This window comes from Lonchura striata, chromosome 14 (genome assembly GCF_050655825.1).
Source record: "Lonchura striata isolate lonStrDom1 chromosome 14, ASM5065582v1, whole genome shotgun sequence".
Taxonomy (NCBI): Eukaryota; Metazoa; Chordata; class Aves; order Passeriformes; family Estrildidae; genus Lonchura; species Lonchura striata.
The window spans coordinates 1894724-1920628 of NC_140716.1; the positions used below are offsets into that span (position 1 = coordinate 1894724).

Sequence of the window (25905 nt, forward strand, 5' to 3'; positions counted from 1 at the left end):
CCCAGGGAGGCACAGGGGACAGAGGCCACCGTGAGCCCGAGGCCACGGTGGCCCTGACACGACAGGAGAGCCCGGGGAGCAGGAGGCTGGCACGGTGTGGGATGTGCCACACCAACCTCACCCCCGTCCCAGGGAGAGCTGGCACTGTCCCCATCGCTGCCCGAGGCCTGGCTGTGTCCCCACGGTCACTCACTGCCAGTCTCCGTGTCCCTCAGCAGCTCTGGGATGCCGCAGGGGCTCAGGCTGGGATTTGGGGAGGTGCTGCCAACCCTGGGAATGCCTGGCTGGGACAGAGGATTTCCCAAAAGGTGCCACAGCAGGGACCAAACACCACGAGTGACACCTTCAGCATCCTGAGTCTCCCTGGACATCCCAGTGCCCTGGATGATGTTAAACATCATTTCCAGGAGAGCCTGGGAGGTTTGGGAGCTCCTGTGTGGAAGCTGGGGAGCAGCAGGAGGATGGGAACAGGAATCACCAGAATCCCGAGCTCGATGGAGGCCCCCAAACCTTGCAAGCCTGATTGAGAACCGGGAGGCTCCAGGAAGGTGGGATCGGCTCCCGTGGTCTCCAAATTGTTAATTAGCAGCTCTGTGCACACCAGAGTTGGACTTCTGGTCTGTAAAGTGTTTTTCTTGTAAAATTTACAACATGTCTGGCCCCAGTGAAGTCTGCGGTGAGAAATTTCCAGGCGGTGCAGCCCCTGCCCCCCTCCCCGGGCTGTGCTAACGACCCTGCTTAACTCATTACTCTGGGAAGTGACACCGTGCAAAAAGGAGGGAAGAAAAAGAGTCCAGGAGATCCGGGCTGCCCCCAGGGAAGCACCACTGCACGGGGTTCCTCTGTGGATCCAGCAGGATCCAGCTCTGGGCTGGCAGCACGGAGGGATCTGAGTGTGCAGCACAGAGCCTGAACCATCCCGGGCACGGATTAGAGGAGAAAAAAGAATCCAGGAGGGATGCACGCGTTGCTGGGAGGTGGGCTGGCCTGTTTTGGGGTCAGTTTTAGGGTTTGGATCTTCAAGGAGCACGAGAAGCAGCTGGGAGTGATCCTGCACAGCGATGGATCCCTGGGCTGCTCCATCTCCATCATCTCCATCATCTCCATCATCTCCATCATCTCCATCCAGGCATGGACCACGACTCCCTCAGCTGCTCCTGCCCTCCCCTGGGCCCACAGAGAGCCTGGGCTGCATCCATACTGGGATTTCACTGGGAACCAGTGAGTGCAGGGAGCAGCACCCCTGTGTGACCCAGCCCAGAGCACTCCTGGGGAGGTGCAGCCCCCCCAGGGGAGGAACACACTTCCCTTGCTCGTCTCTGGGGAGTTTTCGTTCTGTTTTGGCACAGAAAGCAACTCGGGGACCTAAACACACAGAAACCCCACGGCCAGCCCCAGTGCAGAGGCAGCAGAGCAGAGCTGGGGGGTCCCAAGGTAACACAGCCCTAAAGACAAAGCCTTTGCTGTCCATGGACACCCCGTGCAGATCCATGGAGATGTGAGGGGCAGCTCTCAGCCACAGCATCCTCAGCTGTGCCTACAGCTGGGACCAGCACCCAGAACCCCCAAAACTCCCATTTCAGGTACAACAGAGGGGATTAACAAAGACCTTTTTTGCTGAGACCCTCCAAGCTTTGAATTCCTGATGGGTTTAGCCTCGTGCAGAGCTCAGGCAGACGTTTCCCCCCATCTTTCCGTGCCAGTCTCGCCCCAAATGCCACTTTGGGAAGGGGGTTTGCTCCTCCCAGCCACATGTGAGGAGCTGAGCATCACTGCCACCTCCCCAGCAGCGCTGCCCTGGGACTTCCCTGCAGCTGTTGGCACTCCCTGACCTCCCCACTCCAACACTTTTCCAGGGAATAAACATGGTGTTCTCACCTAGAACACATTCCCTCGTGTCCAGGAGAATTTAATAACTGTACAGAACTGAACCCACAGCTCTGCTAGGAGCCAGAGCAAAGCAGCCACAGTAGCAACCAAAGTGCTGATAACAAAGTCAAGGGAACGTTATCATCCCAAAAAAACCCCAAAAAACCCCCCTGGCGCTACAGGGAACATGTTCCCAACTGAAATAATAATAATAAGGAGGCTTTTCCTTGAGCTTTAATTGGTCATTTAATGAAAAAGGGCTGGGGATTAGTGTGGTGTTTTATGGAATCTCGGGGCTGGCACGGGCACAGGAGGAGGTCAGGATGAGATGCACATGTGGGAACAGCTGGAAACTTGGCACGGGAGCCCGGGGTTATTATTTCACGTGGCTGGGAGCCCTGAGTGGTTTCAGGTTGGAGTCAGTGGCTGCCAGAGGGGCAGGGCAGGTTCCTTTCCCCCTGTTGCGGTGTCAGGGGCTGTTTTTGTGTCACAGCTGAGCCACCGTGGATGTGACACGGGAATTCCACCATGGAATTTCAGCATCCTGGGCATTCTCACCCCATATCCACACTGCTGTAGTCCAGCCCCTTCAGCATTGCTGCTCAGGCAGTGTGAGCTATTGGGATAATCCCTGTCCCACAGAAAGGAGGGCACAGTTAATGGCACCCTGTGTTGTTTTATGGAATTCCAGCCCACCATCCTGCTGTTCATCTATCAGCTCCAATAACCCCATGGAATCATGGGATGGTTCGGATTGGAAGGGATCCTAAACCCATCCAGTGCCACCCCTGCCATGGGGACACACCTCCCACTGTTCCAGGGTGCTCCAAGCCCCATCCGAGCTGGCCTTGGACACTTCCAGGATCCAGGGGCAGCCACAGCTTCTCTGGGAATTCTATTCCAGCCCCTCCCCACCCTCACCGGGAAGGATTTTTTCCTAATTTCATCCCTTTTTTTTCTATGAGCTTCCCAAAGCCATGTATCCAGCCCGACTCACTAAAAGCCACCCCTCAATCCATCCCATCAGAAAGTCCTTGGGAAAGCAGCTGCTCCCTGAAGGAGGCAGGAATAAAAGGCAGCATGAGAGAGCAGAGCAAGACTTTGGGAATCAGCTCCTGGATCCCACCTAGCCAGGGAAAGGCCACACCTGGCACAGCCCCTGGCTCGGGGGAAAAAAAGTCCCTTTGTTCCAGAGCGGGGTCTGCACAGGAATCATTCCCAAGCCAAGGTCTCCCTCTGGACAGATCCATGAGATTGGGCTGCTGGGGCATTCTGGGCACTCCCCTGGCACTGCTCCTGCAGGAGCTGAGGCTGCCTGGAATTCTGCATGGCCACAGGGAGACGGTGACTCCAGGGGAAGGAGGAAGCTGCACGTTGCACAGGGAGCAGAGCGCTGCAGTGGGAATTGCAGCCAGGAAGGGAAGGGAGGAACTGGAGAAGGCTGAGCTGGGTGCACGGAGCACTGAGGGTTGATGAGACACCCACACCTCCTCCCCCGGGCACATTTTCCCTCTAAGCACCTCCTGGCTGCAAGACTGAGCTAACGGGAGGCTCCAATCAAATATTTGACAAGAATATGAACCTGCCTTCTCTAGAAATGGGGTTGCTTCTCCTCAGCTCTCCCAGCTCAGGTTTCCATCACTCTCTGTCACCACCCAGAGCACCAACCCTGCTCTGGAGGTTTCCTCTGCTCTTAGAGAAAGCAGCTGAAGATTATAAATAAATATCCTCATCTCTGGAAAACACACGTTGCATCCCAGAGCATCGCAAGCTCTGCTCCATGGTGGGTTTTACATCCACAGACTTTTGGAGCAGCTTCAAGGGATGGTCCAACAAACACTGGGCTTCAAATCCAACCTGAGGGTGTATTTTGTTATTTTGGAGCAGTTATTCTTTGATAAGCACCAAGAGGTTGATTTTGTGTTGGCCATGCAGTCCCCAAACAGAATAAATACCCTTCAATCCACAATAAGGAAGGGAAAAGCCTTTCCCTTGGATTTTTCCTTTTCCACTGGTGGACAACAAATCTTAGGGGCAATAAACATCCAACTTTTGGAGAATCCAAAACATCCCAGCAGCAGCAGCAGAACTGACCAACTCGAAGCCCCAAAAGTATGAGCAGGATTTTGTTTTCTGCTTGTTATTGATCAGCAATGCTGAATCCAGGAATTGGAACGATTTTTGTGCCAGCCCAGCTCAGTGTGGGGCTATTCCTGGAATTCCACCATAAAGCAGAAGTCAAATAATTCCAGGAGGGTTGACATCAGTAGCTGGAGCATAGATAAGCCTTTAACAATAAACCAGCATGTTTCTGTACTAACACATGGAAGTGTCAAGGGGGGGAATAGTTATTCCTAATGCTTAACCTCAATTTTGTGGGATTAAATCATATTCTGCCATTTCAGCCTTCTCTGAGGGTGGGCAGGCCCTGGAATAGAATTCCCAGAGCAGCTCTGGCTGCCCCTGGATCCCTGGAAGTGCCCAAGGCCAGGTTGGAGGCAACTTCCCAGTGAATCCTGCGGCCAATCCAGGCTGGAAAGTTCCTGGGGGATGCGGGGGTCGTTTGTCAGGTGCTGATGATGCAAAGAGGAGCCTGTCAGGAGCAGCACAAGGGATGGGGAAAATCCTTCCCTCAAGTCCTGGGCTTTTCCACAGCCTGTCAGAGGTGGGAATGTCAGCCCTGTACCTGGCCAGGGAGCTGCAGACAGCCCTGGAGCAACGGGAGAGTGGGGCCAGAGAAACATCCCAGAACTTCTGGAAACAAATTGAATGGGATCCAGAGGCTGAGCTCGCTCGGGTTTATGGACTCTAAACTCCCCCACGGCTTTTGCACAACTCCTCCTGGGCTTTCAGCTCCTGCTTCTCCTCCTTTCTGCTGCTCCGGGGGTCTCGAGGGCTAAACACCACCCAGGGATTTGTGTGGCTGTGCAGCACAAGCAGCCCAGGGAGGCAGCTGGCAGCAATCTGCAGCTCTCAGTGCCCCAGCCGAGCAGTGCCCATTCCAAACGGGATTTAGTTCCATGCTTAAGCAGGTATTTACATGCCTGAGCATCCCAGCTCTCTGCCCTGCCTGGGCAACTCGCCTTCCCACTGTTCTCCACAAGTTATCCCCATTCCCACTGCTTTCCACACGAGTTACCCCCATTCCCACTGCTCTCCACAAGTTATCCCCATTCCCACTGTTCTCCACAAGTTATCCCCATTCCCACTGTTCTCCACAAGTTATCCCCATTCCCACTGTTCTCCACAAGTTATCCCCATTCCCACTGTTCTCCACAAGTTATCCCCATTCCCACTGCTTTCCACACGAGTTACCCCCATTCCCACTGCTCTCCACAACTTATCCTCATTCCCACTGTTCTCCACAAGTTATCCTCATTCCCACTGTTCTTCAACCCCCAGCTCCATCCACCCCCTGCACCTTTCCCTAATTCCAGGCCCCGCTCCTGGCTGGAGTTTGGACCTTGGCTGTGGTTTTCCTGAGGGATAAGCAGCCCTAATGCAGATTAAATGAAATTCCAGCACACACAAACCAGCGGGGTAAATATCAAACCATGGCCTGATGTCAGGGCCCAGGAATCCCAAAGGCTCTGAAATGAAAATACCACAGGGACAGCAAACCCAGGAGCTTGTGGCAGACGGAAGAAAATATTCCAGGAGAGGATGCAGGGACAAACAGAAAAGTCTGGGATACTCTGAGATGGGTTTTCCTCAAGCCTCACTGCTGTTAGTTTTGGAAAACCCAGCCCAATGTCATGTGGGTAAGATTTGCAAAATAAGCTAAACAAGAATTAACATTCAGCTTCCCCCCTTTATTTAATTTCTGTCTGTCACCTGTTTGCTGAAATCACGTGGGGACAATATTTGGAGGGACTGATGTCCATGTGTGGGCAGGTGGGAATGGGAGCTGTCCCCAGGGGTGTCCCCAACAGGGATTCTTGGTATTGCTAAGAAACCCCTAAAAAAAACCCACCTCACATAAAATTGCCAAGAGTTTCATTACAGTAGCACAGTCCTTTAGGAACACAACCTTTGTTCTCGCTTATTTTTTTAAAAACATAATTAACTCAGCCACTGCTTCCAACATTCCCCTGTGATCCCAACACGTAGTAAATCCATGTAATTGGTTTTTCCTGGTCAAGGAAGGGCCAGGCTTGCAGAGGCACCTACCTGGAAGGCAGCAAACCACATGAGCCAGTCGAGGCGATAGTGGTAGGGGGAGATGAGGCACGGCCTCCTCCTCAAGTCCCCGGGCTTGCACTTGAACTCGAACTCCTCCCAGACTGCTGTGGGGTCATGGGGATCCAGGCTGGACGTCCCCTGAAGGATGACTTCTGTCCTCTCCTTGGTGATGCTGTGGGACACAGCAGGATGTTGTTATTTGGCTCAAATCGTGGAAAATCATAAAATCGCAGGAAGGTTTGGGTGGGAAAAGCTCATCCAGTTCCAACCCCAACACTTTCCACCATCCCCAAGTGCTCCAAGCCCATCCAGCCTGGCCTTGGACGCTTGCAGGGATCCAGGGGCGGCCACAGCTGCTCTGGGAATCTGTGCCAGGAAGGGAGGAGGAGGAAGGAGAAGGAAGGAGAAGAAGGAAGGAGAAGAAGGAGATGGAAGGAGAAGAAGGAGAAGAAAGGAGAAGGAGGAAGGAGAAGAAAGGAGAAGAAAGGAGAAGGAAGGAGAAGAAGGAAGGAGAAGGAAGGAGGAAGGAGAAGGAGGAAGGAGGAGGAAGAAGGAGGAAGGAGAAGGAGGAAGGAGGAGGAAGAAGGAGGAAGGAGAAGGAAGGAGAAGAAGGAAGGAAAAAAAAAAAGCTCTGGTTCATGAGAGCCCACTGGAACACGAGTCACTGGCCTGGAGGCACAGCTGGATCCTGGGATCCAGAGGTTCTCTGGATTCTGGGACCTTCCTCTCTCCAGCAGCAAAGCCAAATTCCACACCCCTCCTTCTACCCCCTGCAGCTGTTGCAGCCCAAGGGGCAGCTGGGATCCGTGACGATGATTCCTGCAGGCAGCTGGGTCTGTGGATCAGAGCAGCTCTTGAGCGCTCAGCTGCGATGCCAGCACGGGGCAGTGGGAATGGCAAACTGCAGGCCACACCAACACCACCCTGGAGTCCCTGCTGGGCTGCCAGAGACACCCACTGCCCCAGGAGCTGCTTTCCACACGGAGCACAGAGCTACAGAAACCTACAACACCCGTTGGATTCTTTTTTTCCTACTTTGATTTTGCCTCCTCCAGCCCAAGAAACTGAAAATTTGGGAACGCGCCACCTCCACCTTCTGCCCTGATGGTTCCCAGGGAGAGATGCTCCCGACCTAAGGAATGCTGAGCATCTCCTCTTGTAATTGTTCCCTGCATTGAGGAGATCTGTGCGTTCTCCAGCCAAGCTCCATTGAATCCCCTGGGCTGAGCTCTGAGCCGTGGCCAGCTGCCCAAGGCTCAGGAACACCCTGTAAATCAGGGACACCAAATTACCCATAAAAGCCTGTTCCTACTGTGTGATCCCAAACCTGTCAGCTTTCACATCATCCCAGATTCATTATAAGCTGCAATCCTCTTTTTATTGGTTTACATAGGCTGGAATTACCAAAATATTACAGCAGCGTTTCAGCACGTGCTCTGTAGGGCCTGGTAACTGCTGAAACAGAAACCAAGGACTGGAGAAGAAGAAGGACAACAACCCAAAGAAAACAATCTCCTGGAGCTTCACCACTCCAGCCTTCAACGAGGTTTGGGGCTTATTTCTTTCTCTCTCTCAAAAAAACAAAAGAGGGAATTTTGGCATTTTCCACAAGTGTTGATGTTTTTAATATTTTGTCTCATTTTTTTTCTGTCCACAGAAATTTCTGCTATTTGAAGAACTGAGGAAAAGATTTGATTCATTTGATGTGTCCTCAGCATCTCCAGTGCTTGTGGTGGGACTCGTTCCTCCCTTTCACTGGGGAGGCCAGACCTTTAACAGCCAAACTGCTTCACCTTCTGCAAAAGAGATCTATATCTATCTATATCTATCTATATCATCTATATCTATATCTATATCATCTATATCTATATCTATATCTATATCTATTTATGGCTATAATATATATAAAATATATTATATTTCTAAATATAATAAAACCCTGCAGAAAAGACCAGCCCTGCTGCTGTCCCTGGAAAACCCTGATGAGCCAGCCCAGCTTTTCATCATTTTCCGAACTGGAGGAGGCTGGGAGGGACAGCACATGAGAGGGGTTATGCTGAGCCCAGCCATGGCTCACCTAAGGTTTAATTTCCAAAAAATCCCAGATTTGGACGTTTAAAACCCAGCCCAAACCAGTCTGGTTCCAAACACAGCTGGAGATGCTTCCCTTGCCCATCCCACCTTGCAGCCCTGAGTGGGATTTCCTGGGCTGCTGCTGGCCCTGTCCTCTCAAATCCTGATTTTTGAGGCCATTTATACTTTGGTCTCCAGAGTTTCCTGGAGCAATTAATTTCCTGAGCCACTCATTGGAAAAATCTGCTACCAGGAGCTGCTGTGGAGGTTTCCAGGAGGGAGAGCAAAGGAGCGCAGGGGAAGAGAAGCTCACCAGAAATAAAGAGGGCTGGGGATGGTGAAGATATCCTGGATGAACTCTCCTATGGATATTTTCATCCTGCTCCTATGGATATTTTCATCTTGCTCTTACATTTGCTGTGTTGATGGAATGAGCTGACTCATAAACAGCTCAGAGAAAATAAATTCAGTGGGAAAGAAACCTGCTCCTTTTCTCCTTATTTCTCATAAACAGATAATCCATAAATTGTAACTTTGTGGGAAAGAAACTTGTTCCTTTCCCCCTTATTTCTCATAAACAGATAATCCATAAATTGTAATTTAGGGGGAAAAGAACCTGCCCCTTTTCTTCATCTCTCTCTCACAAACGGATAATCCATAAATTGTAATTTAGGGGGAAAAGAACCTGCCCCTTTTCTCCATCTCTCTCACAAACAGATGATACATCATACACTGTATTTCACAGGGAAAGGAACCTGCTCCTTTTCTCCATCTGTCCCACATTCCAGCTCTACTGGCAGGATTTCTCTTTGGGTTTAAGGCACACAGCAGGTCTGGCCCTGGAATGCCCAGGAGGGAGCTCTGGGATGTGCCACTGAAGGCCCAAAGGTACCTCCCGAAGGCTCCGTAGGTGTTGACGATCCTGAGGGGGTTGAAGGAGGTGTTCATGACCTGCCTGGAGCTGACCAGGTTCAGCACCACCGGGATGCTCAGGTAGGCGATGAGGAGGCCCAAGGAGATGTTCAGCACTCTGCGGACACAGGAGCCTATGGGGGACACAAAAGCAGGGCAGAGGGAGGTGATTTCACTGCTCTGAAATCCCCATCCCCATTCCCATTCCTGCTGAGTCTTTGCTTCTTTTCTGCCATGGTCAGGATTAAATGGGTGAGATGGTGTTTCTTGTTCAGACTCAGATGTTTGTTAGTTTTTATCTCTGTCACAGTCTCACAAACCCTGAGTTCTGCAGCACTTCAACAAACTAAAAATGGAGCCCTGTCTCCCTCTCTACAAGGCCTTTTAAAGATCAGCTGTCCAATTAAGAAATGACACCTAAATTATTTTCACTTTTAACCAATAACCAACCACCCATGGCCCACAATGTGGACTTTTTTATCCAATTACACAAAACCACCCAAACCCATGGAGAATAAGGGGAAGAAGAAGGAGCAGCCTCTGCCCTAAAACCTTCATCTTGCTTTATATCTACAACTACATTCTAAAACCTTAAACTCCAAGTTCCCCACCATGGGATATCACACATTTCTACTCAAACTCCACACCCACAATCCCAGTTCTGTCGTTCCATTTTGGAAGCTTCTCCACGGCCGCAGGTCAAATGCAGTGTTCTCTTGGGGGTCAGCAGAGAAAGTCTGAAATTTTCAGCAGTCAGGGCTCCAACACATTCCCATTCCCATTTCCATCCCCATCCCCATTTCCGTCCCCATTCCCATCCTATCCCCATTCCCATTTCCATCCCCATTTCCGTCCCTATTCCCATCCTATCCCCATTCCCATTTCCATCCCCATATCCGTCCCCATTCCCATCCTATCCACATTCCCATTTCCATCCCCATTCCCATTTCCATCCCCATTTCCATCCCCATTCCCATCCTATCCCCATTCCCATTCCCATTCCCATTCCCATTCCCATTCCCATTCCCATCCTATCCCCATTCCCATTCCCATCCTATCCCCATTCCCATTTCCATCCCCATCCCCAGGCCCCCCGTGCCGGCCCCGCCGTGGCCACCCCGACCTTGCCACAGGCCGCTATCGCTGCTGGGATCTGCCTTTCTCTAAATAGTCTGAGCAGGGGCTAAAGGGAAAAAATGTCTAAAATGTGACATCAATCATGGCTTTAATACAGGGGAAAAACTGCAGCTGGCACTGGCACCTTGCTCGGGATCAGCCGCCTGCTCTGGGGAGGAGCCCTGGGGCCTCTCCTGCTGCCCCAAGCTCTCCCATCCTCGGGGCTTTTCCTGCTGTGAAATCCCAATTCCCCAGCGCTCCTGGAGGAGATGTGTGTAGCTCTGCCAGGGCTCTGGGATGGGCTTTGCAGGAGCAGCACGGGGCTGGGCTGCATCCCAGGCCACGAGCAGACAAATAAGCAGAGGTGACCCCCGAGGGGCTCCTTCCCTCATGGCCCTTTTCAATTTATTTAACATTAACAGCCAAAGGATCGGATTCAAAGCAATTGCGTGGAGCTTTCCCCTTATCTCTGCAGGAGAGGGATGTTTATTTGAACCTCTCTCAGAAGCTATTAATAATTGTTTAGTCTGAGAACATTTCTGGAGAACCGTTTGAATCGGGCCTTCCCTCACCCCCTGTGCTGCTGGGTACGAGGCTTTGGGAGGTTTTTTTTTGGGTTTTCTTTTTTTTTTTTTTGGTTTTTCTTGGGGGCTGAACTTCTTCCCCTGTAATTCAAGAGCAGGTACAGGCACAGAGCCTCACCTGGCTCCCCAGCAGGTCCTGGCCATGCAGGGACTGCTCATCCTCCAGCAGGAGGGATTCTCCTCCTGCCTCCAGGCCCTTAAAAAGGGATAATTCAGGGAAAAACAAATAACCTAGATGGAGCAAAACATGGGGACAGGAGCAAGTGGGATCTGGATGAGAAGTGGGGGCCTCAGCAGGAATCACTTTAAGGGCTAGGCTCAGAAAATCAGGATATGGCTGAGGGTCCATCTGTCTTCTGCTCTGGTGGCCCAGGACTGAGGGTTCCTCTGAGCCTCTGAGCCACCAGCACCAGCTCCAGCCCCTGCTTCCAGAGCAGAGAAAACACCCAGGAATTCCAGTTTCCAGGATGGAACTGGAACAGACAGACACCTCACCCCTCCTGAGGGTGGGACGCAGCTCCACCCAGAGTGGGATGTACATTCTCCTTGCTTGGACACCCTGGCCCAGTCAGACCTTCTGGAGAACATCACAAAAAAGGTGCAAGTTCCTCAAAACAGGATCTGCCTCCCCCTCACAGTGACTCCCTTTGGCTTCTCCTCCCAAAAACAAGGTGCAGCCTCAGTGTTGTTTGGGATTGCAGGCATAAATGGAGGAGGAAAGTTGAGACTTTCACAGCCTCTTAAGCAAAGTTCCAGGAGGGGAAAAGCTGAATAAGATTTATTCCAGCAAAATACGTGAAATAAAAGACAAAATTTAACGAAGCTGCATTGCTGGACCTCCCATTTTTGGTTAATGAGCTGCTTTTTGGTAGAAAAGACTGGAGACAGATGCTGCCTCTTGTTGACATTTTTCCTTCCTCTGACAGATGTTTGGGATATTTAACCCCAGCAGCTGTGATTGTTGTTGATATTACAGGCAATTTGTTGCTTATATGCGGTTTATAAAAATGCTGCACACACCACTCTCCATCTGTTCCGCAGCCTCATGAGAAACATCCCAGTGCTGCTTCTCCTGGATCAGGGCAGCTTGGAAAGCGCCTCTGGAAGGGGAAATCAGCCACTTGGAGCCCTTTTTTCCAGTTACAACCCCCCCCTGTATTTGTTTTTTCACATCCATGGGATGAGCAGGAGTTCTCCTCCTCCCTGGTTTGGGGAATTCTCTCCCCACCACCTTGGTGGCCACGCTACCAGTGGTGGCCACCAGCAGATGCTCTTTGCACTTAGCCCAGGGTGTTCCAAGCTGGTTTTGGACACTTCCAGGGATCCAGGGACAGCCACAGCTTCTCTGGGCACCGGTGCCAGGGCCTGCCCACCCTCCCAGCAGGAATTCCTTCCCAATATCAGTTTGAAGCCATTCCCTGTGTCCTGTCTCTCCATCCTTTGTCCCAAGTCCTTCTCCAGCTCTCCTGATGCCCCTTTAGGCCCTGGAAGGGCTCTAAGTTCTCTCTGGAACCTTCTCTTCACCATGCCTTGAAAGAGAGCAAGTGAGGAGAGCAAATGGGAGAACCCAGCTTCTAGCCCCACCTCAAGGCCTACTGGATGTTTTATTCTTGACTTTAAACAGTCAAAATTAAAAAAAAAAAAATAAAAACCGTAAGTTAAATCATGCAACTCCACATTCTTTTTTTGGGTTTGAGTCACTGGGGGCAGAGCAAGGATTGACTTAAGAGCTGCAGCTGCCTGTGACAATGATCCTGCAGAGGACATGTCCCAGAAACAATATCCCCATGGTGTTGTCCCCATGGCAATGTCCCCATGGCAATGTCTCATGGTGTTGTCCCCATGGCAATGTCCCCATGGCATTGTCTCCATGTCATTGTCCCCATGGCAATGTCCCCATGGTGTTGTCCCCATGGCAATATCCCCATGTCAATGTGTCCATGGCATTATCTCCATGTCAATGTCCCCATGTCAACGTCCCCATGGCATTGTCCCCATGTCAATGTCCCCACATCAATGTCCTCATGGCAATGTCCCCATGGTGTTGTCCCCATGGCATTGTCCCCATGGCAATGTCCCCATGTCAATGTCCTCATGGCAATGTCCCCATGGCATTGTCTCCATGTCATTGTCCCCATGGCAATGTCCCTATGGCAATGTCCCCATGTCAATGTGTCCATGGCAATATCATCTCCATGTCAATGTCCCCATGGCAATGTCCCCATGGTGTTGTCCCCATGACAATGTCCCTATGTCAACGTCCCCATGGCAATGTCCCCATCCATTGTCCCCATGGCATTGTCCCCATGTCAATGTCCCCATGGCGTTGTCTCCATGTCAATGTCCAATGGCAATGACCCCATGGCAATGTTCCCATGTCAATGTCCCCATGTCAACGTCCCCATGGCAATCTCCCCACAGACCCTCACAACCAACCACGGCGAGGTGCAGGCCCCCTCCACCCGCGGAGCAGCAGAGCTTTGCTTTGAAGACGAGAGCTTTGGAGCCCAGCACACCCAGATCCCACCTCTCCCCTCTCTGGAATAACTCACCCAGGGACAGCCTCTGTCCCCCCGGCGCCGGGAGCTGCCGCCGCGCCGCCCGCTCCCTCAGCCGCGCGCCGAAGAGCGGCCCCAGGCTGGCGTCGTCGAAGCAGGCCAGGCTGGGCACCATGGTCAGCCAGTTGAGGAAGCTCAGGTTCCCACTGACGATCAGCAGCACCTGGACAGGGAACACGGGGCACTATTGGAAATGCAGGCCAACCCAATGGGAAGAAATGACGATGTCTGACTCAATTCAGAAGGCTGAATGACTTCTTTATTATAACTATGCTAAAATACATCAATATTCTATATAAAGGGACAATACTAAAACTACGAACTACTTTCTCAAACACAACTAGTGGCCCTCTCGCGAGAGTCCAGCCCCAGGTGGGTTGGATTGTATTAGACTGGATTGGATTGGGTTGGGTTGGGTTGGGTTGGATTGGATTGGATTGGATTGGATTGGATGGATTGGATTGGATTGGATTGGATTGGATTGGAATGGATTGGATTGGATTGGATTGGATTGGATTGGATTGGATTGGATTGGATTGGATTGGGTTGGATTGGATTGGATTGGATGGATTGGATGGATTGGCCACCAGGCTCAAACAATCCTCACCAGAATCCAACCAAGCATCACCCCAGGGAAACAATTCTCCACACACATTCCACATGGGAAAAACAAGGAGCAGAAATAGAAATTGTTTTCTCTTTCTTCTCTCTGTGCACCTCTATTGAGAATCTTGAGAGAGAAATGTGCTGCCACAGGGCACAGGGAGGCGTGGGGATGGATCCCAATGCGGAGCTCGCCCATCCTGCGGGATGGCAGAGCCGCCCTGGAGCCCAACCCAAACGTGTGCCCCTGGTTCAAAGGGAGCTCTGCCCGTGCTTTCAGCAGCATCAGCCAGGACAGACAGTGACTCCGCTTCCAAAGTGACTTATTTTCCACAGTGACTTGATTTCCAAAGTGACGTATTTTCCACAGTGACTCCGTTTCCATAGTGCCTCAGTTTCCAAAGTTACTTGATTTCCATAGTGACTTATTTTCCAGTGACATGATTACCACAGTGCCTCAATTTCCAAAGTTACTTGATTTTCACAGTGACTTGATTTCCAAAGTACCTTGATTTCCAATGTGACTTGATTTCCACAGTACCTCAATTTCCATAGTGACTCGATTTCCAAATTGCCTCGATTTCCAGTGCCTTGATTTCCAAAGTGACTTGATTTCCATATTGCCTTGATTTCCAAAGTGACTTAATTTCTAGAGTGACTTGATTTCCACAGTGACTCATTTTCCAGTGCCTTAATTTCCACTGTGCCTTGATTACCAAAGTACCTTGATTTCCAAAGTGCCTCGATTTCCATAGTGCCTCAATTTCCAGTGCCTTGATTTCCAAAGTGACTTGATTTCCCATGGGAATCACCCACTTCCTGCTTATTCCGAGGGATCCGTGACAGCAACGCTCCTGAAACCCTTCAGGAGGAAATCTTGGAACCTCTAATTAGAGAGCAGCGTTAAATATAGAAGCGTGCATTTTAAGAGGCGTTATTTTGTTTTAATTTTAGCTTTTATTGGCTGTTTAGGAGAATATCTTGCATGTGGTCTCCCAAAATACCACTCCACAGTACGAACATCAAGAACACAGGGACAGTTTCAGCCTGAGGACTTTCAGCCAGTGTTCTGGTAAAAAAATCCATGTTTTCTCATTAAAAATGACAACAAATAAATGCTAAGAATGTGTGATTTCATATTTTATATGATTGGCACCATGGTTTCTGACATGGTGATTTGCAGGTTACAAGTTTTAAAACCCCAGCAGGACTCTTCAGAAAGTCAGAGATTGTTAAAAAAAGGAGAGCTCTGACCAATCACAGCAAGGAACAAAAATCCTAACTATTATTTAGTTAAAAAAATAATAATTTATTCTGAGTTGGATAATTACGAGGGGGGAAAAAAAGCGATTTCTATCTGAATTCCAGACACATGTTGGGTCCTGGAGGGGAACATGTTACAGTTGAGGTTTGGGGCTTGCTCTGTGACCTGAATGTGATTTAACTCGATGCATATTAATCAGCCTGGCTTCATTATCACACCTCTCACTCTGCTCCTGTGCCGAGGTGATTTTGCCTCGTGCAGTTGCAGTTGTGTTAAGAAAATCCTTCTGTGCTCTGCCACTTCTGGTTCCCAGCTCTGCAGGAGCCGCTGGGTGGTCCACAGGAGGGTTTTTTGCAGGAGTGATTCACCTCTCTTTATTGCTTGGAAGTCAGGAGCAGGAGCTCTTATTTCCAGCAGCCCCGAAAAATCAGGGGATTCAAAAATAACACGAGTTTGGCGTTCTCCGGGCTGGGGTGGAACTGCGGAGCCGACACATTTTTAATTTCAGTGCTTCTGGCTGAGGCCTGCGCCAGCTCCTGCTTGCCCGGGGCTGGCTGAAACCACGGACCACTCGGATCTGCAAGGACAAGCCTCAAAGCAATTCCTGCTGCAAAGCCAAAAAATGCGATTTGTCAAACATGCTGAGGGGTGGTGTCCCAGCAAGTGGCTCCGTGGTCATCAGGAGTGAGTTTTATGTTATTTCATCATCATCATCATCATCATCATCATCATCATCATCATGGTGGAGTGGTTTGGGTGGGAAGGGACCTTAAACTCCTCCAGTTCCACCCCCAACACCTTCCACTGTCCCTGGTTGCTCCAGCCTGGCCTTGGACACTTCCAGGGATCCAGGGGCAGCCACAGCTGCTCTGGGAATCTGTGCCACCCTCCCAGGGAGCAATTCCTAATTCCCAATATCCCACTAGTCTTGATCTCTGTGAATGTGAAGCCATTCCCTGTGTCCTGTCCCTCCATCCTTTGTCCCAAATCCCTCTGCAGCTCTCCTGGAGCTCTTTCAGGTCCTGGCCGGGCTCTGAGCTCTCCCTGGAGCTTCTCCTCTCCAGGTGAGCTCCCCCAGGTGTCCCAGCCTGGCTCCAGAGGGGCTCCAGCCCTTGGAGCATCCCTGTGGCCTCCTCTGGGTTTGCTGCAGCAACTCCACGTCCTCATGCTGGTGGCAGTGCTCCAGGGGAGAGCCACCAGAGCAGAGCAGAGGGATGGATGTGCCCATGGCACCAAGGGTGAAGCTGATCCCCTGTGTCTCACAGGATCCCGCAGGAGCAGCTCCTCCCAGGATTTAGGGATCCACTGCCATCCAAACCTCAGCAAGCAGCATGTGTGAGGGTCTCAGATTCAGTCAAAGAGAGAAACTGAGAGTTTCTAGCCAGGCAGAAGCCTGGGAAAGAGTTGGAAAAGAATGTAAATAATTCTTTATCTCTCTTGTTTTTCACATTGTTTATAGTTAAGTCCTATCACTGTGTGTCAAGCACTCTGCACCAATGCTGTGGGTTGTTCTCACTTCAGGACCAATGGAGTTGGTCCTCATGAAGCTCTGTATAAAAGAGCAGAATATTTTGAATAAATCAGAGTTTTACTCTCAGGAGTTGGTCCTCACGAAGCTCTGTATAAAAGAGCAGTGTATTTTGAATAAACCAGAGTTTTACTCTCAGCAGCTTCTGGTCAGATTCTCTTCATTCCCCTCCTGCCTCGACAGCGACACACGTGTTCCCCCAAATCCTGCCTTTCCCCTGGAGCTTCCATGTGCTGCTCCCTCGGAGCAGAACTGTGCTGGCTCCAGCTGGGATGTTCAATTTAGGATGGATTTCCCAGGGCACATCCCTGTTGGAAGAGCACAGGGAGCTTCCCTGATCCTTCACCAGCTGCACCAGGAGGGAGAATTCATCCACGCTTCCCCCAGCAATCCCAGCCTTTGGCTCACATCACCTGGACTTTTCCATGCTCCAACCACCACCAAAACCCAGCTGGATCTCCAGACCTCCATCCTCATCCATCCTCATCCATCCTCAGCCTTGATTTGTGTTCCCAGAGCGTCCTTCCCTTGCTGGACAATACTGAAACTCCCAATTACACCAACCAGATGGGATCAGCCCCTGTGGTGATTGGGAGAAATTTTTTATTAAAGCCCAGTATTAATCATGGTAATTGGGGAGGAACTTTGAGGTTATAAAACTACAGCATGTCTAATGAGCGAGCTCCTTCTAGGAGGAACTGAGGGTTTTAATCTAATAATGTCACTTTTATGGATTATGACTGGAGTTTTATGAAGTGTGATATGAAATACAGTGGATTCATGGCTCTCGCTGGATTAATTTGGAAAAGTAGTTTTCCTGGTTCTAGGCCCAAAACCAATTATTCCTCACATTTCTGTCCCCTGCCCCGTTACCAAACCCCTCTGTCAGAAAATGGGCACCTCCAGCCGTAACTTTTTTACAGGTTGGGCTTCTTTGTTTGGCTGGGGTTTGGTTTTTTTGTTTTTTTGGTTTTTTTTTTTTTGAAATCCCAGATTGTTACAAACATCCAGTAGGCAAAGGAAGCTCGAATTCCATGGCACAGCCTGGATATTTGTCCAGGAGGGATAAAAACAAGCTGGAAACTCCTAAACACAGGCGAGGGCTGCCTGGAGCTCGTCCACAGCGTGGAGACAGGATCACCTCACTGGGACTACCCGATATCGAGCCATTGGCACAGAAAAGCCAAAACTGGGATGTCTGGCAGGATTATAAATAATTTAAAGGGAAAAACGAGACCTCAAGAACCATCCAATCCTTCCTGCTGCCCCAAGGTAGAGTCTAAAAGTCAAAATAGAGTCTCTACCTGCACTGGAGTGTATTTGTTAAACTATTCCTAGAAAAATACTCATATATGTAGTTTTCCCCAAAGGTTTATCATAGGCACAGACAAAAAAAAATCGCGTTAAATAGCAGAAACAATTTTTAATTTCCCCTCATTATGAATTTAATTTCTTGTCAACTCCTTAATTGAATATTTGCATGAGGATTTAATCTCTGCTGTTCAGTGCAGAGAAAAACAGGTAAATAAATAATTTCATGGACACAGAAATGCACAATCCTCACTAAAACCTGTCCTTGGTCTGGATCAGGCTTTGACACATTGCAAATTGCACAGTCAGGGCAAATCAACAGCAAATAAGCTGAAAGCATTTACCTAATTGTAAAAAACTATTTAATTATGTTTTTTTCTTTGTCAGCACAACTTCAGGTCTTTCCAAAGTACAAAGATTTGATTAATTTTTGCCTTTTTTGGTTAAAAGCAGCAGATGGTTTGTGGTATCAAAATCAACTTCCTTCCTGAAAAGTGAGGAATGCACCCATGGACATTTTTTTCACAGCTCCCTTTCAAACCACTTTCAAACTGGAGCTGGACACCCAGGAAAACAGCTTTAAAAAAATAATCCCAAATATTTTGGATGGCACTGGCAGGACTGGGCACTTCCTGCCTATTCAAGCTGTTCTGGGAGTGTTTTGCTCCAGGTTTTTATTTTCCCTCTCTGCTCAGCTCTGTTCCATGCTCGGATATTAAGACATCCTAAGAAAAATTCCAGCACAGCAATGAATCATTAACTGTCACCCTTTTCCAGAAGGTGCAAATTTAGGGTTATAAAACTGTCAAACCCTAAAGAGTTACACGGGGAGGGGCTGTGCTGTTGGCTGGATGTGCCTCTGGAAGGGCATGCAGACAAATCCTCAATTTTGTGGCTGTGTATTCAGGGCCATTATCTGTTTTTATCTCTTGAGGCACCCCTAATGAAGCAAATCTTGCAGAAAATGCTGACATGCGTGACTGGTCACCTCCCCGGTACGTGGAGAGGCACAGACTGCACCTGGAAAAGCGTCCAGTGACACGGGGATGTTTTTTAAGTTTTTAAGGAGCTGTGGGATGCAGCGCCTTGGGAACAGCCAGGGCACATCCATGGCAGAGACCAACCCTGTGGGAAACCACGAGGATGGCAAGAGGGGCTGGGGGATTTCCCTGTGACCCCCCTGGGGTGGGTGTGCTTTGGAATCGTGGAATTCTTCAGGTCGGAATGATGGGATCATTCAAGTTGGAATGATGGAATCATTCAGGTTGGAATCATGAAATCACTGAGGTTGGAATAATGGAATCACTGAGGTTGGAATAATGAAATCACTGAGGTTGGAATAATGGAATCACTGAGGTTGGAATCATGGAATTATTCAGGTTGGAATAATGGAATCATTGAGGCTGGAATCTTGGAATCACTCAGGTTGGAATCACTGAGACTGGAATCATGGAATCATTGAGATTGGAATCATGGAATCATTGAGGTTGGAATCATGGAATCGTTCAGGTTGGAATCATGGAATCATTGAGGTTGAAATAATGGAATCACTCAGGTTGGAATCAGGGAATCATTCAGGTTGGAATCATGGAATCATTGAGATTTGAATAACAGAATCATTCAGGTTGGAATCATGGAATCACTGAGATTTGAATAATGGAATCATTGAGGTTGGAATAATGGAATCATTGAGGTTGGAATAATGGAATCATTGAGGTTGGAATCATAGAATCATTGAGGTTGGAATCAAGGAATCATTGAGATTTGAATCATGGAATTATTCAGGTTGGAATCATGGAATCATTGAGGCTGGAATAATGGAAATATTCAGGTTGGAATAATGGAATCATTGAGGTTGGAATCATGGAATCATTGAGATTTGAATAACAGAATCATTCAGGTTGGAATCATGGAATCACTGAGATTTGAGTAATGGAATCATTGAGATTTGAATAATGGAATAATTCAGATTGGAATAATGAAACCGTTTAGGTTGGAATCATGGAATCATCGAGGTTGGAATCATGGAATCATTGATATTTGAATAATGGAATAATTCAGGTTGGAATCATGGAATAATTCAGGTTGGAATCATGGAATCATTCAGGTTGGAATCATGGAATCATCGAGTCAAACCATTTCCCCACCACAGCCAAGGCCACCATTGACCCCAAGTGTCCCCAAGCACCGCATCCACAGGGCTTTGAAACCCCTCTGGGCATGGGGATTCCACCCTGGACAGCCCTTTCCAGAAAGGAACTCCTCCCTCATTTCCAACCACGTGCAAACCCAAACGCAAAGCAGAGGGTCACTTCCTCCAGGGCTCTTTAGCTCTGGGCAGTAGCCAGGATGAGGAATTGCACCCCGGGCATTCCCAGCACCTTGGTCCTTCCCTAAAAGCCCAGGGATGCAGGTTTGGGAGGGTGGAACCAGCCCTCAGCTCCGTGGGGCCTTTGCCACCAGCTTCAGGAGGACCCAGGCACCGCAAGGAGCAGCTCTGGGCTTGGCGAAACCACAACCACCATTTTCATTTGCCATTTGTGCTGCAGAGACAGCACCATGCCTAATGCCAGCACACAGGAAAAGAAGGATTCAGGAAAAGCATTTTCCTGCCCTGTAGAAATAATCCTGGTTTGAGGTTTAATTGCAGCCTGGAACGGGCTGTCAATAGGCACCAATCAATAACTCCGTCACACAACTCCCCTGTAATTAACACTGGATGGTTATCGAGTGATCAGTAATAAAGTGGAACACCATCAAGGGCAGAAAGTGAAAGCCTTTCCCAGAATATCCTCCTCCCTACTAATTAGGACATTTTTAGGAGATATGTGGGTTCAAAATTCCCTCTACAAGAAATGATGTGAATTAAAGCCTGCTTTCAAATCCTGGATCAGCCCAAAGTCACATGGAACTGTTTATATTCCTTGATTGAAGGAATGCTAAAACACTTCTGGCAAAAATGCCTCCATTCCCTTTCACCATCCAGGCACTGCAGCCTCCTTTGAAAACCACTTTTTCTGCAATATTTAGAGGTATTTAACAATTGCCAAAGTCAGAGCAAACCAAATTTTTTGGGAAGGAGAGAAGGAGAACACATCAGAAAAAATCTATTCTGATAGTGAACATCTTCTCTAGTCCAGGTCTTGGTAAAATTTGGATGAAATCGGTGTTAGAGGATGGGGAAAACAACGTTCTTGGGAATAAATACTGATGGGAATGCTGAGTATGGCCAATCTCAGCCAGCCCTGGCACAGGGAAACGGGATCCGTGTCACAAAGCCCTTCCAAAATAATTCAAATCCAAGGTTTTGGTTTCACCAATTCACAAATGGAGACATCTGCAACAGCTGGATTGGGACTCTGCTCCCCAAATTCAAGTCCAACACGGATTCAAACCCATCTCTGCCTTTTCAAGCTAAAAGGAAAGGACGTGACCACATCCGCAGGCCCAGGGAAAACGCAAGGAAAAAGTCAAGGATGTCACATCTGATCAGCCTGACACCGGCCTGGAAAGCTCTGGTGGCTTCCCTCATTTGGATCTTTCTGCAGCTCCTTTCCTTGCCTCGTTAAATCCATAATTTTGGGTAACTTTAAGCTCTCAGCAACATCTGCAGTGAAATATTTAACTTGGGTTGGCTACTCTGTGTCACTGGAAGCCAAGGCTGGGTGAGTTCCCAACTCTGGGATGACCTGGATTTTTCCAGCAAACCCGGAGCACGTTTTGGGGAGAACACACGGAGCTGATCCCTGATCCCTGAGCCTGTGGGCTCCTGAGAGCCTGGGAGAAATGGGAAACAGTTGTGGCTGAAAACTCACCAGGAAAAGCCAGCCCGGTGCTGTGTTTGGGGCTGGGCAGCATTTGATTTTAATAAAGCCAGGCTGAAAAGCCTGGAGGATAAAAAAAGTGAAGGACTCGATGTAAAAGTTTTATGGAAATGCTAAAAAAAAAAAAATAGAGGAGAAATGTGAAGGAAGGGCAGAACGGCCACGATGCCTCGGCATCTGTCGGTGAACGGCCTCTGCAGCAAGGCTCTGCCCCAAATCCTTCCCTCAACTCTGCTGGAAAATGGCTCCAAACTGTGATAAATACGGAATCAAGGAATATCCTGAGTTGGGAGACACCCCCAAGGATCACTGAGGTCCTTGGGGAGATCTGCCAAGGTTTCCCAGAGCAGCTGTGGCTGCTCCATCCCTGGAAGTGCCAAGGCCAGCTTGGACAAGGCTCGGAGCAGCCTGGGACAGGGGAGGTGTCTCTGCCCATGGCAGGGCTGGGAATGGTCCCTGAGGTCCCTTCCAGCCCAAACCATTCCTGGATTCTGGAATTCTAAGCCAACTCCTGGTTGTAACCACCCAGCTCACTGACACATTTAAATTTTATTAAATTTTGGTAAATTTTCTGAGGCCAAAAGAAGAAAAATTAGGGAAAATAGTTGTTTTCCCATTTTCCTTCCATCCCAGATGGCAGCTTAGCAACCCCTGAGCTGTCAGAGGTGGGGTCTAAATAAATAGCAAATGAAATGTACCCTGGGCAAAACCAGAGATGCTTAAGAAAACACAAAATGTGTTAAAAATCACATTTTTATGCTGCCATCTGCAGCAGTTTCTTTTCAGCCTTACTCATAACTCCAATTACAATGGGAGCGAGGTGTAAATAATGAAATAATTTTTTACAAAATAGGTTTTTCAGCTTTTTCCTTCCCTGAGCAGTTGCTTCTATGTGGGACAAAATGATGCTGGGATGGAGGCAGGGAAGATCATGAGGGATGGGGATGCTCGTTACTCCAGCCCTGCTTGGGGGAGAGCTTTAATTTTATTTATATGGATTTATTTACCTGTAGGAAAGCTCCAACACAGGGATTGATGGAGTCAGTTCAGCACTAGATAGGAACAGAAGCCAAAAAAAGCCCAAATCCTGCTTTTAGCTTTGCAGAGGAAGACAAGGTGCTCCAAAGGGATGGGATTTAACAAGCCTGGAGTTATTTATCCCTGAGCCTGCTGCTGCACTAATGGCAAATGAAGATTTCAGGGCTGCCTGAGGAGCTTGGCTCCTCGTGGGAGCTCTGAAGATCCCAGCCATGAGGAGATGAGGGCAGTGGGCATTTCCTGGAGCCTCAATCCTGCTTTTCCCAGCCCGGATTTGGCCCGTGGCAGACGGGATCACATGAGCTGCGGATCCCAGAGGATGCTGAGCAGGAAGCAGAAAATGCCACCCACTTGCAAGGTCACAGCTGCAGGATCCCTGCTCAGGCTGCTGCACTGATGGCTTACATATGAGAGAAGCCCTTGGAAGAGGAATGGAAATATTCCAGGCTGGATATTCCAGGCAGGGCTGTCACGCCCAGGAGGGGGGACAGGGATTCAGGCTGTCACCCTGTGCTGCTCTCAGGGGAAGGTGCTCCCCTGCAAACATGCTGCCCAGGGCTTGAGGCTTTCCAGCTCCAAGGAATCTGCAGCAGAGGATGAAGAGCAGCTGCCTGCCCGTGAGGAAGTTCCTGCTCCCCACAGTGACTCATCCCACAAAACCCAAGGGCATCCACATCAGCCACGGGGCTCGCTTTCAAGGGCTGCTCATTATTCACCCACAAACTGGGTTTGTCAACAGAGGGGAAGAGCAAAAATCCATCATTGCCTCATCCTGTGATTCCAGCAGCCTCATCCTGTGATTCCAGCAGCCTCACCCAGCAGCGTGGATAAGGAGCTGCTCCGAGCCAGGGGCCAGAGTGACGCTGGCACAGACACTGGGAGTGAGGCACCAGAAGGTGCCAGGCACTGCCTGGTGCTGCTGGAGGAGCACTGGAAAGGGATTGATAAGAAGGAGCAAAGATCTGAATGCTCCCAGGCTGCTGAGCTGGGAAAAGATGCAGGGAGGTGGGAATAGATGCAAAGAACTGGGGGGAAAAAATGCAGGGAGTTGGGAAAACTGCAGGGAGCCAGGAAAAGACGCAGGGAGCTGGGGAAAGGTGCAGGGATCTGGGGAAAGGTGCAGGAAGCTGGGGAAAGGTGCACAAATCTTGCTGTTTCAGTTTTCCTGCACCTTCCCCACAGTGCTCAGAGCTTTGGCAATGAGTGCACGGCCAGTGCCAGGTCAGGACGTGGGTCAGGAGCAGGACAGAGGCACCTGGAGAGGTGAGAGTGGATCTGCCCAGGTGTCCTGGGTGGATTCTGCAAGGAGAACCTGCTCAGCAGCCCTGGAAGGTCCTGTGGGGTGGGCACCTCCATCCTGGGCCTGCGGGAGAGTTTCTGTCTGGCCTTGGAGGTTAATTCCTCCTGAGAGTGAGAAGGAACCCTGCACACCAAACTGTTCAGGAGCCAGTGCCAGCATGGGCTGGGAGCAGCAATCCCAGAGCTGCAGAATTCCCTGATGGAGCACAGGCTGTGCCACAAGGCATTCCTGACCTGTCCTGTCCTGTCCTGTGAAAGGAAAGGGAAAGGAAAGGGAAAGGGAAAGGGAAAGGGAAAGGGAAAGGGAAAGGGAAAGGGAAAGGGAAAGGGAAAGGGAAAGGGAAACGGAAAGAGGAATGGGAAAGGGAAAGGGAAACGGAAAGAGGAATGGGAAAGGGGAAGGGGAAGGGGAAGGAGGAGGAGGAGGAGGAGGAGGAGGAGGAGGAGGAGGAGGAGGAGGAAAAGGAAAAGGAAAAGGAAAAGGAAAAGGAAAAGGAAAAGGAAAAGGAAAAGGAAAAGGAAAAGGAAAAGGAAAAGGAAAAGGAAAAGGAAAAGGAAAAAAAGGAAAAGGAAAAGGAAAAGGAGCAGGTTACAGCCCTGGCCAGGATGTAGCAGTGGGAGCCCCCCGAGGCACTGCCCAGCCCTCCCAGCTGTGGTCACAGCTGCTCCTTTCTGGCTGTGGTGGCAGTGCTGCTGTCACCGTGCTGGGCCATGGGGGAACGGGGCCACATCGGGCTCTGTCACCAGGGAACACCAGTGGGGACAGCCCAGGAGACAAAGGGGACTGGCAAGGGCCCAGAGGTGTCTCCTGGTCCTGAAGACCCTCCTGGCTTTGGCCTTTTCCCGGGCCAGGAACGGTCTGGGAGCGCTGACAAGGGAATTGTGACACCTGGCACTTCTCCAGCGTGGGGTCATCACAGGCTTGGCCAGCTCAGGATGGCAGCAGAGGGACACGAGGAGCAGCAGCGTGACACAGCACCCACGGAGAGGGGAGCAGAGCCACCCGAGCCCCACCCAGGCACTCATCTGCAGCCACCCAGCTTTGGGACGTGGTGAACCCCTGGTCTGGGACACATCACAGCCACCCCTGACCCACCCCAGCCACAGAAACCCCTCCACGTCCCCAAACACAAGCACTTCTCCCAGCTTGCCCATATTTGCAATAAAAGTACAGGTTATTGGCACTCAAACTACTGCAAGGGAGGAAAAGCACCAGGAGAACCACAAGAACACCCCTGGAACAACTTCCAGCCAGGACATCTCCAGCACAAGGCCAAGAGCAGCCCAGGGAAGCCACCACAAAGACAGCAGTGGCTGTGTGTGGAGGATTTCATCTGGCACCCTTTGGAGCTCTCATAATCTTTTCCTTTATGATTAATATTAAACAAGTCATATTCTTTATGGAATTTCCTAACCCTGTCTGTTTATATTTTTCTCTACATCAGAGTTAATATTTTAAGATCGCCTCTTTCTTTTTTTTTTTCTCTTTTATTTCACGTTCATCTGTTTTTCTTCATTTTAAAAATCAGGTTTCTTGTTTAGTAGTCATGACAACATCTGCCTGCGGTGGTTACACCACAGCCTGGGGCTTTTTATTTTCTTTTCTCCCCCCACAAGCTGCTTAAGAATTAAAAAAAAAAAAAATCCTTTAAATAAATAAAAGCATAAAATGAAAGGGGCAAGTTGGGAAGCGCCTCCTCCTGCCTTCCCTCCAATGACCCACTTCAGCAAGACTTCCCAGCAT

General features: G+C 49.6%; 1 protein-coding gene and 1 long non-coding RNA gene across 4 annotated transcripts in view; both read right to left on the bottom strand.

The window, feature by feature from the left end:
• Window positions 1-25905, bottom strand: part of LMF1 (lipase maturation factor 1) — a 126415-nt gene that overhangs the window by 8880 nt on the left and 91630 nt on the right. For all 3 annotated transcript variants that reach the window (XM_085592076.1, XM_085592075.1, XM_085592077.1), the window contains exons 5-7: window positions 13289-13457; window positions 9017-9170; window positions 6040-6223 (exon numbers count right to left, since the gene is read on the bottom strand). In XM_085592076.1, coding sequence (XP_085448202.1) covers window positions 6040-6223; window positions 9017-9170; window positions 13289-13457 — 507 coding nt within the window. The remainder of the gene's footprint in view (window positions 1-6039; window positions 6224-9016; window positions 9171-13288; window positions 13458-25905) is intronic.
• LOC146766051 (uncharacterized) lies at window positions 7645-9010 on the bottom strand. Its single transcript, XR_014958501.1, has 2 exons — window positions 8810-9010; window positions 7645-8740 (listed from the first exon to the last, which is right to left on the bottom strand). It is a non-coding gene; the product is annotated as an uncharacterized LOC146766051 (long non-coding RNA).